At 43.6% G+C, this 17,779-nt stretch overlaps 1 protein-coding gene across 2 annotated transcripts in view; it reads left to right on the top strand.

Moving 5' to 3' along the window:
- Positions 1–8,073, top strand: part of LOC133477889 (chemokine-like protein TAFA-1) — a 28,898-nt gene extending 20,825 nt beyond the window's left edge. For both annotated transcript variants that reach the window (XM_061773231.1, XM_061773221.1), the window contains exons 3-6: positions 3,927–4,067; positions 5,175–5,299; positions 5,429–5,518; positions 7,326–8,073. In XM_061773231.1, coding sequence (XP_061629215.1) covers positions 3,927–4,067; positions 5,175–5,299; positions 5,429–5,464 — 302 coding nt within the window. In that variant the 3' untranslated portion in view covers positions 5,465–5,518; positions 7,326–8,073. The remainder of the gene's footprint in view (positions 1–3,926; positions 4,068–5,174; positions 5,300–5,428; positions 5,519–7,325) is intronic.
- The last annotated feature ends 9,706 nt before the right edge of the window (positions 8,074–17,779 follow it).

Raw genomic sequence — 17,779 nt, 5'->3', positions numbered from 1 at the left:
ATGACATTTATTTTCATAAGCCTAAACGCTTGTCTCTCAGCAATTGCAAAATAAATTGCTTGACTCGGGGAATATATATATTCATTTGCATCACTATATTACTGGTGGAACTGTAAGTGTGCATGCGCGTGTGTGTATAATCTTAAACTACGTACATCTTGGTTTATCATTTGAAGTCAGTCTATGAAAGTTGCTCTTATTGCGCAGTAACAGTTTCCAATTCCTATCCTCTATTTCCGACCATAAGGAGACATTTATTTATTTCCACACACGGAAGACCCTATCGATTTAGAGATTTATTTTTAAATACATTATACATGTTTGAAGATAATTGCTTCAAACGTTTGCAAAGACCGATTATTTAGGACTCAATTGTGAAAATGTAGCATTAAACTGTTTTTCCATATTTTGGGGACATGGCTAAAACAGGACACAATAACACACTCGGCATTAAACCTGAGCGGCTTTCTTTGCATCGGCAGTTATCCGGCGCAATTGTGATGTGTAGTTCGTTAGCTAGCTAGCTAATGCTTACGCCCCGAAAATGCATCTTTAGTTTCGATACAGTATTAAGTACAGATTTAAAAATGTGGCAGTGTTGTTAACAACACTCTTTTCTGTGCTGAGACATTTACAAGGCATACAGTCATTACAGACTTTTAATGATTTTGTCTGTCTTGACTGACCACGTCTTTGTCACTTAAAGGGCCAATATGCAGTTTTCAAACTGCTAGCAATATTTGAACGTAACCCCGTTTCAGTCTTCCCCTGCCACCTCGCATCTCTGCCCAAAGAAACGCCCCCAGCACAACAAAATATAACCAGGAAGAGACCGGCCTCACAGTGCCCCTCGGTCTCCTCCGTCGACAGCCCGCTGGATTTGGCCTGGAGGAAGGGACGGCTGCGTTCCGCTCGCCCGGGCTGCCGCAGAGTCCGCCTCGGGTTCCGCCGTGAGCGTGCAACATCGAGCAAAATGGTCCCAGTTTCATCTTGCATTTTTTGGGAATGTATAATCAATTAAAAATATGAAATAGAGGATCGACTTACCTGACGACTTTGTGAGAATGGTAATGTGATGTACGCAGTGGTTTTCGGAGCTCAGCCATGCAGCCGTCTGCCTACAGGACCAACACATCCGTTATTCTGTATATGTGTACCATTGTTTTGAAATAGAGAGCTAATACCTTCTTTTTTTTGTTGATAACTTGACTTAAATAACCCGGGCAAGAAACGATAATAGTCTACACTGGAGAGGCTGTCGTGCATCTGTGTGAGCCGTGGGTGTGTGCAAATGATTGACAGACCATTTGGTCATGCCTCATGTCACTACACTCTCTGATTGGTTATTCATGTCCTGTCGTGCCAAGTTTTCAAATAATTATTACAATTAAATTAGACTCATTCGACGGGACCAGAGAAGGGTGTTTTTTTTGTTTTGTTTTTTTTTTAAAGTAATTTTAATAATATTCTACAGTCAGGTCATAGAGACAGTTTTAACATATATGACAAAAAGTGTTTTTCTTTTTTTAACTGCAAATTGCAGCTTGATGACAACTGTCCTTTTGTAATTACATTTACACTATATGGTAGTATACAGTATATAATGTCATGGGAGTAATAGCAAATATTTCAGCTGAAATTAAAATTTAAGATCAAACTTGGCCACAGAAAACTGACTGCAACCACATTCATTTGGATCTTTTCACACCACTCTACTCGATTGCGCAGAATATCAGAAACAAGGCAAATAGAAAAACAAGACTACATCTGCCGCACATGATTTTTTTCAGAACTAAAAACGAAACGGAGGCACAGCTTGTATGCGGTAGCCTCGTTAGCCTCAGCGTAATGAAGATGACTGCGCCAGAAACAGAGCAACTCCAGTTGAGACCTTTTGCACCAACTCTGACCTAACGCGTGAAAAGGACCGTGAGACGGCGTCAATCAAAATGTTCCTGGAGAGACAACACACGCGCACACACACACTGTGAAGACAATTCTAATTTCGTATAACTCAAGCCTCACTTGTCCACCACCTGCCAAGCTTTTTTGTCCTCCTTCCTCAACGGCTGAACGACGTAGTATAAATGCTGGCGATACCTTACTGCTTGGCATTACTGTTTGATCTTAATGTCGATGACTTCCAAATATAGAGTTATCTTTGCTCCGTTTGCGACTGACAAGCAGTGCAAGTTAATTCTGTTGAGCCGTGTGTTTTTTAATAGATCAAAGAAGAAATGTGGGGCTGTCTTGTGCAATTACGGCGATGCATTAAGAAGAACAAACCCCTGTGGGCTGTTGTTTTCAAATGATGCCCCACCGCTTCCACTGGTACGTCACGATTAATGTTGCACACGCATGGCCTTTTGTTGAATGCATCAGACAGCCAGAAAAATTCTCCCAGACCGGCTCCAAGAATGAAACCCGGTGGCATCTTTTCCCCGCTCTCTCCACATCACAGAGTAAATGTAAAGCGGTAAATGTATTATTTGATGGTAAGTCATTTAGTTTTCTTTAATCACAGCTTACTCGCAAAAAAACAAAAATAATGTGCCTGGTTGTCAGCCAACACCTATTAAAGTGTATCAGAATTTGTAGTCAGTTCACTTTTGAATGTAACTTCCACCCAAACAAGTGTCTTATTTTTGGCAGGCATACGATCTTCCGGTATAGCAAACTAAAAGTCTATTGTACAGTAGAGAAATAGCAAGCCTGTTTACAAATGTCCACTCACCAGGAAAGAATAACTCCTCCAATTAGCCACGCGAAGTCCATCCGAATGGGACGAGAAGTGTGGGGAATGAGTGAATCAAGTGCGTGAAAGTCGAGTGATCTACTTTCATCCTGGGGGTCAAGTGGGGCTGTGTTGACTAATCCCCACAGGAGCTCACATGATGGCACAATTATGTCAACGCAAAACGCAAAAGCATTTGCTGTTCCAAATGAAAGCTACATTTTGGGCGGGCTTGTCATATTGCTCCCTGCCACAGAACAAATTCACATGTTTATTGAGATATTTTATGAGATATTTTGATGTCAAAGCCAAAAGCTTAGCAGAGCTGCAGTACTAGTGAATCCACAGTGGAGATGGCGACCGCCGAGTATGGGTAACGTAACGTGTGTACACACTGGATGTACGCGTTGGATGCAGCTTTGCCCCGTGACTGATGATGATGAGTCCAAGGCCAAAATCAGCTGAGAGTGTCTCCAGCTTTCACGTGACCCTGAACAGGATAAGCACCATAGGGAACGGATGAATGCATCAACCAAGGCGGAATGAAGACATAAGATTATGAGCGATGCAAAATCTTCCACATCTGAAACGAATCTTCAAATCTAGCAGGGAAATCCATGCAAACTAGGGCACATTTCCCGAAGCGGGACCTGATTGTCCAACATCTTTTTACCGCCAATACACTAGCTACACCTTTTAGCTCTTTCGCCTCACAGGCGGCTGTAATTGTCACATGCTCCTTTTGTTGCGCTACTTTCACGAGTGGAGAGTCTCGACACAGTGGGTGGCGGTCGAGGTCCGCTCGGTGCAGGCCTCCCATCCTTCGGGGCGCACGACGGCGCCACCGTTCATATTCATGACGACCCCGACGCAGACGAATAGAAGGATTATTCTTTTTTCTGTATGCTCTCACATGTCTCTTCATCATCACATCAATTAGCTGCAGGGGCTTCGACTCCTCAAAGAGTGTACGCCACAGACTTATTACTCATGTCAACAGTGACATTTTGAAGCTTTCTCGAACTTAAGCAGTTGATATAAATGATTAACGTTTTGTCGGGGAATGTCGTGTGCGCCACCATTTTACCTGGCTGGTGCAATCTCCAACATGAGGAGAAATAGGATTCCAAATGATGATTCCAAACAGTAAGTAGGATGCTGCTTGAATGTACTGTTGTTCTTTTCCTATCAGAGGGGGGCACGTGCGAAGTCATTGCTGCTCACAGATGCTGTAATAAGAATCGCATCGAGGAGCGCTCACAAACAGTCAAGTGTTCTTGCCTCCCGGGGAAGGTGGCTGGAACCACCAGAAACAGACCTTCATGTGTTGATGGTGAGTACAGTGTCACACTGATACAACGTGGAATTGTAACGGCTGACATTCCGTGTTTCGAGTGCCCGTCTTGTTTGGCATATGTATTTAATAGTATTGCGAAAAGTGAAATTCAACAAATATGGATTTTCTGCAGTCGACTTTATTGCGATAGAAGTCGAGTCGTTGGTGACGTCGTTTCTATTTCTATTTTCAGCGCGTTACAGTGGTTCCCCAACCGGTTGCACGTAAAGAAAGCCATAGAAATGAATCAAAAGAAAAATATTTCAAAATATTCAGGGGTGCCAAAGGCCAAAAAGGCCCGATAGGACTCCTTCTTCTTGCAAGAACTTGATTAGCGATTAGTCGACTTCAAGCGTTAAATGTTAATGCGAAGTCATAAAGTTGACTCATCAACTAGTCAAACGACACCTAAGACCTAAGACCTAAGACCCAGGATTAGAACACCTAAATCCTACTAGACAATACTGCTTTGCACTTTGTAAAATATATCGAGATTGATTTGGCCTGTCTCGCTCAGGCAACGCCTTGTCTTGTCCCGATGTCACATATGACAGTAGATGGTGAGACCCCGCTGCCGTGGGCAAGAGTAGAAAAACAACAATAAGTGAGAAGCATCGAATGAGTAGCTTGTAGATGTACAATGCCGCTTTACATGCGTTGTCAAAGGTCTGCTACACGATCCACACAGCAAAAGTGCACACTGTCAATTACAAAACCTCTCACCTGGATCTTTCATCTTGAATCACTTTTTCAAATATCCCTTCAAGCTCCAAGATGGCTGCAGCGTTGTTAAATCTGTCAATCTCCGCTTTCCCAACGCACATTAGGAACCATTTACCATCTACTTGGCCTGTATTTAAGGCAATTTTCTCCACATTATACTCACATCTTGCACTCATTCACAATCAGCCTTCCACCCATTTAGCTGCATGTATTCAAGAAATGACATAAAAGGTACTGCGGAAAAAGAAAAGAAAAAAATGACGTACTGCCAGCTTGGGAGAAAAAAAACCCGTTGATTTTAAGGTGCCTGGCTCGAGTTGGATTTGCAGTTGGTTCGACACCTCCATTACAGTCAGGCTCTCTTGTCTTTGCCGCCTGTAGCATCCATCGTAATTGGGAAGTGGTGGTGTGAGATGGAGCCTTGCCTGGAGGGAGAAGAATGCAAGACGCTCCCTGACAACTCAGGCTGGATGTGCTATGCAGGCAACAAGATCAAAACCACGAGGGTAAGATAACCTCGCTTGACCGCACGAAACAAGACGTTAAGGCAGAGAAAAATGCTTTCGCCTTGAATTGTACCTGCGGATATCGTAGTTCAACTAACAGCGATATCTCCTTCCGCTCCCCCCATCCAGAACACTCAGCCATACGCAACGTCATCTACATACTGAAGCTTTGCAAGGGGCTTGCGATTGAACATCGTTGGTGCAAAGGTTGAAGTGCAGGTAAAAAGAATTGCAGTTACTGTATTTTGTCTTGAATGTACACTCACTGGCAATGTCAATATGTGCGCCCTTACACAGATGCTGTAATAATACAGTGACGCCTTGAGATACGAGCGGCATGACTAACGAGTTTCAAAGCATTTTTTTGCTTTGACGGAAATTAGAGATACGAGCGCGGTTTGGTGGCAGTGAAGTTGGCTCACTGCACAAGCGGCAGTTTTGCACATCGTATGTATAGATCCTTATGTCTGTATTATATTGGGTTAGCACGTCTGCCTCATAGGTCTGAGGACCCGGGTTCAAATCCCGGCCCCGCCTGTGTGGAATTTGCATGTTCTCCCCTTGCCTGTGTGGGTTTTCTCCGGGTACTCCGGTTTCCAAAAACGTACATGGTAGGTTGCCCGTAGGTATGAATGGTTGTTTGTTTCTACGTGCCCTGCGATTGGCTGGCGACCGGTTCAGGGTGCGCCCCGCCTCCCGCTCGAAGACGGCCGGCATTAAGCGGCATTTGAGCCGAATGGCATTTTCATTCCTTTCAATGGGAAAAGAATATTGAAGATTTGACATGTTACGGACACGTTATGGAACAAATCATTAAACTTGTATCTAAAGGCACCATTGTATTCTGTTTTAATTGAGGAATTACTTTAACATTATGTATTGTCGGGCCGAAACGTTGCATGTCCGAATTGGGTCAATTCCATATTTTTTTCACAAATCAATAGTATTGGTCAAGTCCCCACGTCGGTATGTTATTTTTTTGTCAAAATTATTGACCGATGTAAAGTTTCTCTCTTTGACGATGCGACGTTAATTGCTCAACAAACATTCTGTTTGTGTGCGCGGTTTTGGAGAAACGGAGACTCCGCCCGACGCCGGCCTATAGTTTGCAGTGCGCACTGTGGAATGGTGCTTCATAACACACGGTCGTTTATCATAATATTGGACACAGCAAGCATGTAAACAAAACATTTCAAAGATCAGTGCGACGGGGTGCAGTTGTACAGCGCTGCAAACTACAACTACAATAAGAAAAATACTGCTACATCATTGTCTTTCAAATTGTTCATTATTATCTCAGTAAGGTAGACCTGACAGCCGTATCTAATAAAGTGAGCAGTGATTCCGGAGGTGGGCAGTCACATGCTATATTTACTTCGTTACATTAACTTATGTCACTTTTTGGATCGATTGTACTTGTCAGAGTAGTTTTAATGCAACGTGATTCTTACTTTTACTTGAGTATTTGACATTGACATTCATGTTAATTCAATAATAAATCACAAGTTACTTACCAGTTACCTGATACTTGAGTAGTTTTCCACTGAGTACTTGCTTACTCTTGCTCACAAGTCATTATTTGGAGGAGGACTGCACTACTTTTGTTTTTGTTTTGTTTTTTTACTTCAGTCATATTATTCGAAAGCAAAGGTACGCTGACTTGAGTGGAATTTTTTTTCTAGTCTGCCCACCTCGCATAATGGGAACTGCTACGATGCGGGGTCCCGGTAAGCAAACGCTTCGTTTAAAGCGTCAACAAGCAAAGCACTGAAATGCAGCCATCAAACAATCTGACTGAGATGTCCTGGTCCAGGTCCAGGTCCAGGTCCAGGTCCTGTTTTAAATGGACCTGATCATGTGTTGGATTAGAATTCATTATCATGCAGTAAAAAAAAAAATCTTCCTTCGATAATGATTCATGGGGAAAGGTGACCGTTAAGAGGGCAGCAGACCAGGGCCCTGCTTCACAGGGACTCCCATAATGCAGTCCACTGCCCTGTTCCAATGTTTTTCTTCCTCCTTTCAGCACCATCGAAGGACCAAGCAGCAAGCATCCAGCAAACTTTCTGTTGCTTTCAGACATGAAAACTTCTCAGATTCCAGTGTAAAAAGTTGTAGAATACATCATGCAGATCCCGCTCAAGGCTGCTGACTCTACGGATGCTCTGGGCTGCCTGCGGGATCGTCATCATCATCAACATCGTCTTCATAAGCTTGTTACAAATATAATTTCATCACTTTTTCAAAACTTTGAGATGGGACGTCAAATCGGGAGATCGTCTCGAGTTCTTCCTGAGACATCAGTCGACAGGCGTCTACTACGAACCCCGGGGCCAGAGAGGAGACGGTAAATGAGTTGACAGCCCTCGGGGTTTTCTTTTTTAAAACACTGTGTGAGGAAAAAAAAAAAAATTGTACATAAACTTTTTGTCTTTTATCGTGTACGAGAGTTATATTTCTGGTGGAGCCCTGAATCCAGCTAAAAGTGTGAAGCGCTTAAAAGAAATAATTGAATCGATGTATTCCGAGTTAAAGCTGTGTGTCTTGATGCTGTACAGTTGAACATTTGTTACTGCGGTCCCTGTACGCCTTTGACCGACTTGGTCACGTGTCAGAGATCTTGATCTTGCCAAAGGCGTGGTACCAGTAGGTTGTTTTCGAGACTTGAAATGCCTTATTTGTGTCAAATCATTCAAACGATGATATTGTACATATGAAGCCATATGTTGATTTGTGATGAATTGTCATTAAAGTCATTGTTCCTGTAAGATGAACACCAGTGTATCGTTGCATGGGATTGGTCTTGCAGACTTCTCATAAAAGATGAAGAAGTAACAACTGGAACTGATGCTTTACAGAAATAGTTTTGACATTTGGCTTTTTCGCCCAACCCCCCCAATCCCCCCCAAACCCCCCCCCCCCCCCCCAAGCCTTCTCGCTTTCCTGCCAGAAAATGCCGCAGATGAGAGGCTCGATATGGGTAACGCTCAGCTCGGCTTAACAAGTAAGACGTAAGCAGGGGGAAATTGCAAGCGAGGCTCACGGACAAGAGTTGCAAAATGCTTGCCTGATATTTGCTCCTTCAATTCAAAACCTTTTTCAAATGTATTTTATTTTTGGAAGCACCCTAACCCTTCTAGAGCAGGGTTCACCAACCTTTTTCAAGCTGAGAGCTACTTCTTGGGGACTGGTAATTGCGATGGTACGCACTTCTGGAATAAATAAAATTGCTCACATTATCTATAATGATCTGGTATTAGCTCATTAACTGCCAGCTGCTTTCAAAGTTCCCCATATTGGCAGCCATTTTAGGGCATTTTGTCTGATCTTCCAAGACCCATAAAATATTGTGTTCCGTCACAATGTAACCACCAAATGAAAAAAAAAAGATTTAGTCTACACGTGTCGCTCCACTGCTCATGTTCAAATATCTGTTGCTAGCAACACATATTTGTTATCCCATCCATGGTATTTTGCATTATTTGTAGCATTACTCTAAACAAACACAAACAATCTTTAGCGAAGTTATGTGGTTGTTTTAAATGCACAAAATGATCTTTGTTTAGTTTAATTCGGGCGGCAAGGTGGCCGACTGGTTAGAGCGTCTGCCTCACAGTTCCGAGGACCCGGGTTCAATCCCCGCCCCGCCATGTTCTCACCGTGCCTGCGTGGGTTTTGTCCGGGCACTCCGGTTTCCTCCCACATCCCCAAAAACATGCGTGGTAGGTTGATTGAGGACTGTAAATTGCCCATAGGTGTGAATGTGAGTGCGAATGGTTGTTTGTTTCTATGTGCACTGCGATTGGTCGGCGACCGGTTCAGGGTGTACCCCCGCCCGAAGATAGCTGGGATAGGCTCCAGCAGCCCGCGACCCGAGTGAGGAGAAGCGGTAAAGAAAATGGATGGATAGTTTCATTTGATTGTAAACTTCGTAAATAAAACTCGTATCTGAAGGCACGCACCGCTGTACTACCATACGAGTTCACTTTAAAGCAGTGGTTCTTCAACCTTGGTTCGATCGTACCCCAGGGGTTCAATGGAGTTCAAGACAGACATACACACACTGAGCATGCCAGTTCCATTCAACGCACTCGAATAATTGATCTCGAAAAAAATCTTTGTATCTTTCCAATTATGAAGGGTTCCGTGAATTCCTGCAGGGTTCTCTCCTTCCAACAAGATTAAGAGAAAGACTGATGTCATAGTTTGGTTTACAGTCCTCAAACTCAAACAAAAAACTCTCCGCTATAGCCTCAAAGACTGCTGATTTAAGATTCATCTTTTCAAAAATGTATATATATATATATATGTGTGTGTGTGTGTACGCTTAACAAGATTGCAAATCCATCTTCTGTGAATACTCGGGGAAAAAATTAGTCATTCCATATGATTCTAAATTCTCTCTGAGATCTTACACAAACACACGAAAGAATTGCTCTGTGTAAAAAATAGCACTCATGTATGCAGTGCACAAGTTAACCTTGACGTCATACAGGATTCATACAGCCTGGGATTCATGAGGCTGGGGAAGTGGTGGCCTTTGGTCTTTGACTGAATGTTCCTTCATTTAGATATGACAGGGCAAAATCCTGGTTAATATTTGAAATCAATAGCCCTAAAAACGTGAACTTCATCGTAAAACAAAAGTTGGTCTAAGTTTTACTTCACTGCCTAATATGAAGTTAACTCCCTGTTTTGCTAAGGCAGCTCTCAAAGACAAAGGCCACCAAGTACTTTACAATCAGAATCAGAATCAGAATCATCTTTATTTGCCAAGTATATTCCAAAAAGCACACAAGGAATTTGTCTCCGGTAATTGGAGCCGCTCTAATATGACAACAGACGCTCGATTGGCAGAGGACACTTTGGAGACAGAAAGACATTGACTGGTTGCCAGTTCAGGGTGTACCCACGAACAGGATCCTCGCGTAGCTCCCTGCGCTGTCGAGATGTCGTAGGATGAAGTGCAGTCCCATGTTGACTGCATCATCCGCAGACCTGTTCGCTCGCTAGGCAAACTGTAGGGGGTCCAGCAGGGGACTTGTGACGCTCTTGAGGTGGTCCAGCACGAGACGTTCAAAGGACTTCATGACCGCAGATGTCAAGGCGACCGGCCTGTAGTCATTTAGACCTGAGATTGTAGGTTTCTTGGGGATCGAATGCACTTCGCACAGTTCCAGAGATCTATTGAAGATCTGCGTGAAGACTGGAGCGAGCTGGTCCGCGCCGACTTTGAGGCAGGATGGGGACACGTGGTCCGGGCCTGCCGCTTTGTTAATCTTTTGTTGTTTGAAGATGCGTCTCACATCCTGTTCATGGATGGTTAACGCAGAGGTCAGAGGTGTGATTGTGGTCGGTGGTGCGGCCGGGTGGGTGTGGGGTGTGAAAGCGTCCTTTTCAAATCTGCAGTAGAAGGTATTCAAGTCGTTGGCTAGTGTGCTATTGTTCTCAGCTTGGGGGGATCGTCGCTTGTAATTGGTCAGCGATAGGAATGCATGCCACACTGATTTAGAGTCGTTAGCGCTAAACTGTTTTTCCAAGTTTGCTGCACAGTTCCTCTTTGCAATGTTAATTATACAGGGCCCTGTCCCCGCTTTGATATGCGTCCTCCTTAGCTTGGCCAAGTCGCTTAAGTTTGGCAGTGAACCACGGCTTGACTTTGTTGGTACACAAAGCTCTTCACAGAAACTGACGTAGGATTTGACAGTGCCCGTATATTCATCCAGGCTGCCACACTCCAGTCTTGGCAGTCTAAACAGCTTTGAAGTTCCATCTTTGCTTCATTGGTCCCCCTTTTCGCTGTTTTCACTGTAGGCTTCGCGCATTTAAGTTCGTGCCTGTACGTCGGTATGAAGTGAATTAAGCAGTGATCCGACGAGCCCAGTGCTGCACGAGGTTTGGCACGGTATGCGTTGTTTAGCGTAGTGTAGCAGTGGTCCGAAATGGTATTTGCAATGGAGACAGATTTACACAACAGCTGCAAACGTAATGGAAAAAAAGGGATATTAAGACAATACGATAATAAAGAATAATAAAACATAATAAAGGCTAAATGTTGTGCACTGATTTATTGGAGTACAGGTAGGAATAATTGATCAAATGTCGTTAGGATGTCGTTTGGACCGAGGCATCTCTCGACTGACTTATACGCTCACCAAGCTCTCCAACCTATAAAATAAATGACGTCATATTCGATCCCATTAAAAGACAGTCCCTGCAACACCGCGGCAATAATAAACAACGGGTAGTTACACAGATGACCTCTCTGACTGTCGTCAATCAAAACTGAGCATTATTACCTTTGCAAAGGCAAAATATTTGCTATAGCGCTTGTATTGTGCAAGTGGCCATATGGCTTGATTAAATGCATATTGTGTCAAAGTGATACTGAATCACCCCTTTTTAATATTAACTGCGATACAATACTGCCATTACTCAATGCTCAAAAGTCAAAAGACACTCGTACACGGCTGGGATTCGTCAGTTTCCAATGACCGCATATTTCATCATGTGCTGCAATAAAATGACAACACTTTCGTCTCATTTCTCGGAGTTACTGCTGTTCATTGAAATAGTGTTTGGATATTGCCTTGTTTTCTCCCGGCTCCCACAGTTGGAGATTCCATTTGAGATGTTTGCTAAATGGGACTAATATGTGCAATACGTCAATAGGCAGTGTCCCATTTGTAGCGTTCAGCGTTGCTCTCCGGGCTCGGGCTGCAGCTGAAGGCTCCGATGTCTTCTATTCAAGCTGCGGAACTGTGAGAAATGAGACACAAGTGATGGTGATGTGGCCTGACTTCTTAGTATGACACACCAGGGACGTCCTGGGAGCGCCGGGTCCCCACGGGTTCCTCGGGAAGACGGGAGCTCGTTCAAAGTGATTCAACAGTCGAGTCCTGCCCTGTGCTCACAATTTAAGGCTTACTTTCGATGAATATCAAGGCGCAACTTAAATCAACAGGATATGTTCAAATGATCAAGTGCGCCGAGTGTGAAATAGCGTAAACTCCCCACACGCTAGTAATTATTTGCTTGAGTGAAGATCAGTTTCTGAGTGAGCATTTTGTATTGGTACTCTTTAGAATAAAGCACATGGGTGGCTGCCAATTCAAAGTTGATCGTCCCTAATAACAGGTAAACAAAAAATAGGATCCAGTCTTTTCCCCTCCCGATTGTGACGGCAGGACTTTGGACATTTCAAAGTCAATGGATTGTAATTAAAGTTGACATCAGGTGCCTCGCGCTCCTTCCCCTCTCCACCGCTGCCTTTCGTCTAAATGATTCATGCCGAGAACAGCGGCCTGCCTTTCATGCAGTTAGGACCTCACGAAGGAATAACAACAAGATGGCGCAAAGCAAGCGTAGACAGATTTACAATGACACCACTGCCTCGCATCAAGTCAAGTCAGGCCGATTTGGACTGATTTGGAGCCTTTGCGGGGGAAATGTGGGAGTGTAAAATGGAATAAGGGGGCTCAAAATAGAAACGGAATAGAATCACAAGGCATAACGAAGACGGAATGCGGCAAAAGGCCCCACTTCCAGGTGGGAACCTTTTGAACATTGAGTAGGGACGACATGACAAGGGTGAGGCGGCCATGCCGGAACGTCGATGTGGTGCCAGAGGAGCGGTGCCGCTCAATGCCGCTAACAGCGAGAAGTGCGCAAAAGCAGAAGAAGGAATTATTCTCCACATACGGCTTAAAGGCCACACAATTGCTGAATAGAGGCATGAAAAATGGCGGCTCTTTTGATTTGACAGAAATGAGTGGAGGACTTCATCTTGGGCTGCCTTGAATTCGAGATGAGCTCTCCTTTTGTCTTTTGTCAACAACACAACACACAACAGTAAACTACACTTTGGCTACAAGTCTGCACAATGCGGACACGGGTGCGAATGGAGCTTCGGTAACATGGAAAATTGCTTCGAAACGTATCTGGGATCTAGTCCTGGCTAATCATGTTTGCTGGCTGTTTTGTTGTAACGATCAAGTGATTTTCAAACTCTTAAGTACAATGGTGCCTTGAGATACAAGTTGAATTCATTCTGTGACCATGCTCGGAACTCAAGACATCTTTCCCCGGTGAAATCAATGGAAATTCCATTATTCCATTCCAGCCTCCCAAAAACTAAACTTTGTCATGTGTTTTCAAGTCAAATAGCACTCTACAATACTCTATACTATAAAAACATATAGTAATAACATCATTAAATAGAATGTCATTGATTAATTCCTGGCGATTGTGCGACTGCCTCTGGTGTGCACACCTTGACTACCTGGGGTCTGTATAATGCAGGTGCACAGATATTCATGGAGACAGTCACAAATCCTCAGTAAGCTGTTTTGTTTTTCTACCGAGGCTAAAGAATGTAATGCTCGTGATCGTTGTTATATTATCTGTCTATATTTGTTGCTCCGCCGTTTGTGTTAAGAAATCTGCTCCTTATTAGATCACGACAATGCTATTTGATGGCTTTTTTCATTGTTTGCTAGCATTAACTTAAGCGGAATTCCCTCAGGCAAAGTCGCGTGGTTGTTTTAAACTACACGTGTAGTTCTTTTTGTTGAATGTTTAGTTTGACAGTAAACTTCAACTGGGAGCAGCAATAAAGCTTGAAGCCTCTTTTTCAAACACTTGTTTATGATCTGTAAGTACCAATACTAGGTATCGATATCGGCCTGATACCGGCCTCCTTTCAGAGATCCGATACCGGGAAGCGACACTTAAAGCAAAGAAAAAGAAATCTTGACACTGAGTAAGTCCTCCTCACCAGTAGATGGCCCTACACTACGGCGGTTTGACACATTGGCCAAATATCATGTGTGTCGGAATGAAAGGAAAAGTCTTTGCTCACTGTGTTCATTGAAATTGTACGTATCCAAAGCACTAGTGGTATCGGTACTCTGTATCTGTGAGTATTGAGCTGGCATAGGCTCCATAGTGAAGGATGGATGGACGGATGGAAAGATGGACAGCTGGACGGATGGAGCTAATGTATCCGCACATCTTTCTAAAATCAGAAATGACGTCATTAGCAAAGTCCGCGTAAACCCGAGGTGTGGACTCGAGTCACATGACTTGGACTCGAGTCATGAATTTGATGACTTTAGACTCGACTTGACAATATGTTAAAAGAGTTGACTTAAACGGCCGTGACTCACAGCTGTGTTGGTAGTGGCTGTCTTGTAATATCACGGAATATGATGCGTAATTGTTGTTCTGTCTTAAATATCATTTATTTGGGAGGTTGTAGAGGGCGGCACGGTGTGAGTGTGAATGGTTGTTTGTTTGTTTGGCTGGCGACCCGTTCAGGGTTGTACCCCGCCTCCTGCCCGATGATAGCCGGGATCGGCTATTTCGTTTAGCCTTTATTATTTGGGTTACTTTCTGAATCATCGCATTTGCAGCTGTTGTGTAAATCTGTCTCGTAAAGTACTTTGTGGCGTTTGTCTTTGAAAGGTGCCTTAGCAAAACAGTGACTTGAGTTCACATTGGGTAGTGATGTAAAACCAAGACCACCCTTTGCTTTACGATGAAGTTGACTTTTTTAGGGCTATTGCCAAAAGGAAAAGAAGATTTCAAATATTAACCAGGATTTTTTGTAGATGCCCTGTCATATCTGAATGAAGGAACATTCAGTCAAAGGCCAAAGGCCACCACTTCCCCAGCCTCATGAATCCCAGGCTATATGAATCCTGTGTGACTTCAAGGTTAGCTTGTGTAGTGAATATATGAGTGCTATTTTTTACCACAAAAAAAAAAACTGTTCTTTCATGTGTTTCCGTCAGATCTCAGAGAGCGCAACTGAAATTAACTCCATTTAGAATCATATAGATTGACTAAATTGTTTTCTGAGTGTGCACAGAAGATGGATTTGCAATCTTGTTAACCATGCGGCTATATACAGCATATCTATATATATATATATATATATATATATATATATATATATATATATATATATATATTAGGCTTTACACGATCAGGATTTTTGGGGCCGATCACCGATCAGCGAGTTAAAAAAAAACGTTAACCGATCACCGAGCCGATCACAAGATGGAGCAATGTGTCTATTTAAATGACTTGTTCATCTACTTAATTGCTCCAAAAAAATTATTGAGGATAAATATTTTTTTTTTCCTCTATGTATGCCAGTGAAGCATAGTGACAGACTGAACAAATAAATGCTCTTCTATTAGATGGCAGGAAGTACATACAGTCCGCTTTTGTGTATCCGCTTTTTGTGACATTTTGGTTTGTTGGTGTGCCCTGAGATTTGTCAATTGTAAAATATGTGCCTCGGCTCCATAAAGGTTGGAAATCACTGCTCTCGTCCGATCGTGTATTCCAATCAGTCAGGTCAAACCAACTTTACAACATGGCAGAAATAATCGGTGCTAACTTACTGTAATCAAAGGACTTTATTGTAATTTCATTACTTCACACACACCGGAACTTTAGAGCACGATTCGACAGAACCCCGGTACAACCGTTAGAGCTAGCACTAGCTTGCTAGGCTACATAACGTTTTGTTGCCTGCTTGCGAGCCATATTGTATTCAAAGTATGTGAACATACCTCAAGCAATCCTTGAATTAAAGTCCTCTCCCGAGCACCGGTCACCACCAACACACGTTGTTCCCCATTTAGTTCTTATAATACACATGACGTGATCGATTGTTGCTGTCGTGGCCGTGGTAACGAGTGTTTCCGGTCGCATTTCAGTTGACCAGATAAAGCCCGGTGATCGAAAAAAACGGGGATGCGGTGGTATCGGAATACAAGATTTTATTGCAGTGGTCTGACATTAGCAAATTTATCTTGTAGTCCGATCCACGCGTTACGTGTTGTCTGTCTCAGAACTCTGTCCCACACCACCCTTGAATTTTTTTCAATACTTTATTGGTGGTCAGATATTTACATCCATCCATCCATTTTCTGTCGCGCTTCTCCTCACGCGGGTCGCGGGCGTGCCGGAGCCTATCCCAGCTGTCATCGGGCAGGAGGCGGGGTACACCCTGAACGGGTTGCCAGCCAATCGCAGGGCACATAGGAACAAACAACCATTCGCACTCACAGTCACACCTACGGGCAATTTAGAGTCTCCAATGAATGCATGTATTTGGGATGTGGGAGGAAACCGGAGTACCCGGAGAAAACCCACGCAGGCACGGGGAGAACATGCAAACTCCACACAGGCGGGGCCGGGGATTGAACCCGGGTCCTCAGAACTGTGAGGCTGACGCTCTAACCGGTCGCCCACCGTGCCGCCCAGATATTTACAGTACTACATCAAAAGACACGCGACAAGGCTAAAACTAAACTAGCTTTTGGATTCAAATATACTGTAGACGATGGCGAGGCGGAGTAAATGTCTTTTGCGGACCTGATCAAGGACGGCATTGATCGGATCGCGAATTATGACATTAAAGCCGATCAAAATGATAAAATGATCATCATAAAAATGCGGACTCACGGCTGCGGTGTCCTTGAGCAAGACACCGATACCCCGAAATGCTCCCCGGGCGCTTCAGCTGCCCCCTGCTTCAGTGCGTTCCACCAACACGTGTATGTGTTCACTGTGATGGGTTACATGCGGAGAACACATTTCGTGTGCATGCAAGCATGTTCATGACAATAAAAGGTGATTCTTCTTCTTCTCCTTCTTCAGTGTGTGTGTCTGTCTCGAACTCCAATGCACTTGAGACTTTCATATCGAATGGACTACTAATTACTTTTTCACTGAAGTCCGGTCAAAGGCTGTATGTCTCATTTGTTAAGAAACCATTGCGGTTTTAGAGGAATATAACATCAGCCGTCACTTTTCTACCAAGCATGCTGATTGTGCTAACGACCAATCAGCACTGGAACTGATGGCTACGGCTCAGCGGTTAAAATCAAGCTTGCAGGCTCAGCAAAACACCTTTATTTGGCAAACTGCCATCCAAGATTCAGTCGCACAAGACCCTGAAACAGCGCCACAGGAGCTGCAGATGGAACCGAGTGATCGCCAATATGATACTGTCTTAAAAGAGAACTTCCACTCTCAAACTGGCTGAGTTTCAAGCTTAATTAAGCGCAGCCAAATTTCCCAAAATCCAGTAGATGGCACATTGGATGCTGGTGGTGTTTGGCTCGACATATGTGTGTGAACAGACTTTGAGTGTGATGAACACCAACAAAACAGATCTCAGCTGAGTGACACACCTCGGATCTGTTCTGAGAATTGCCACGACAATACTAACAGCAGACTTTGATGCACTGACCAAAAAGGTGATCTACAAAACAACACTGTTCCCATTCAAAGTAAATCTAAGTATTAACACTACAATGCCTTTTTATTTGATTTGATTTTTTATTTATATATATATATATATATATATGTAAGCATCTGGTCCTGGCTTGTCCCGCCTGTCAAATTTTAAAAGTCAATGTGGCCCCTGAGCCAAAACGTTTGCCCACCCCTGATCTAGGT

Source organism: Phyllopteryx taeniolatus, chromosome 1 (genome assembly GCF_024500385.1).
Source record: "Phyllopteryx taeniolatus isolate TA_2022b chromosome 1, UOR_Ptae_1.2, whole genome shotgun sequence".
NCBI classification, from domain to species: Eukaryota; Metazoa; Chordata; class Actinopteri; order Syngnathiformes; family Syngnathidae; genus Phyllopteryx; species Phyllopteryx taeniolatus.
This window is presented reverse-complemented; position numbering and strand designations above follow the sequence as displayed.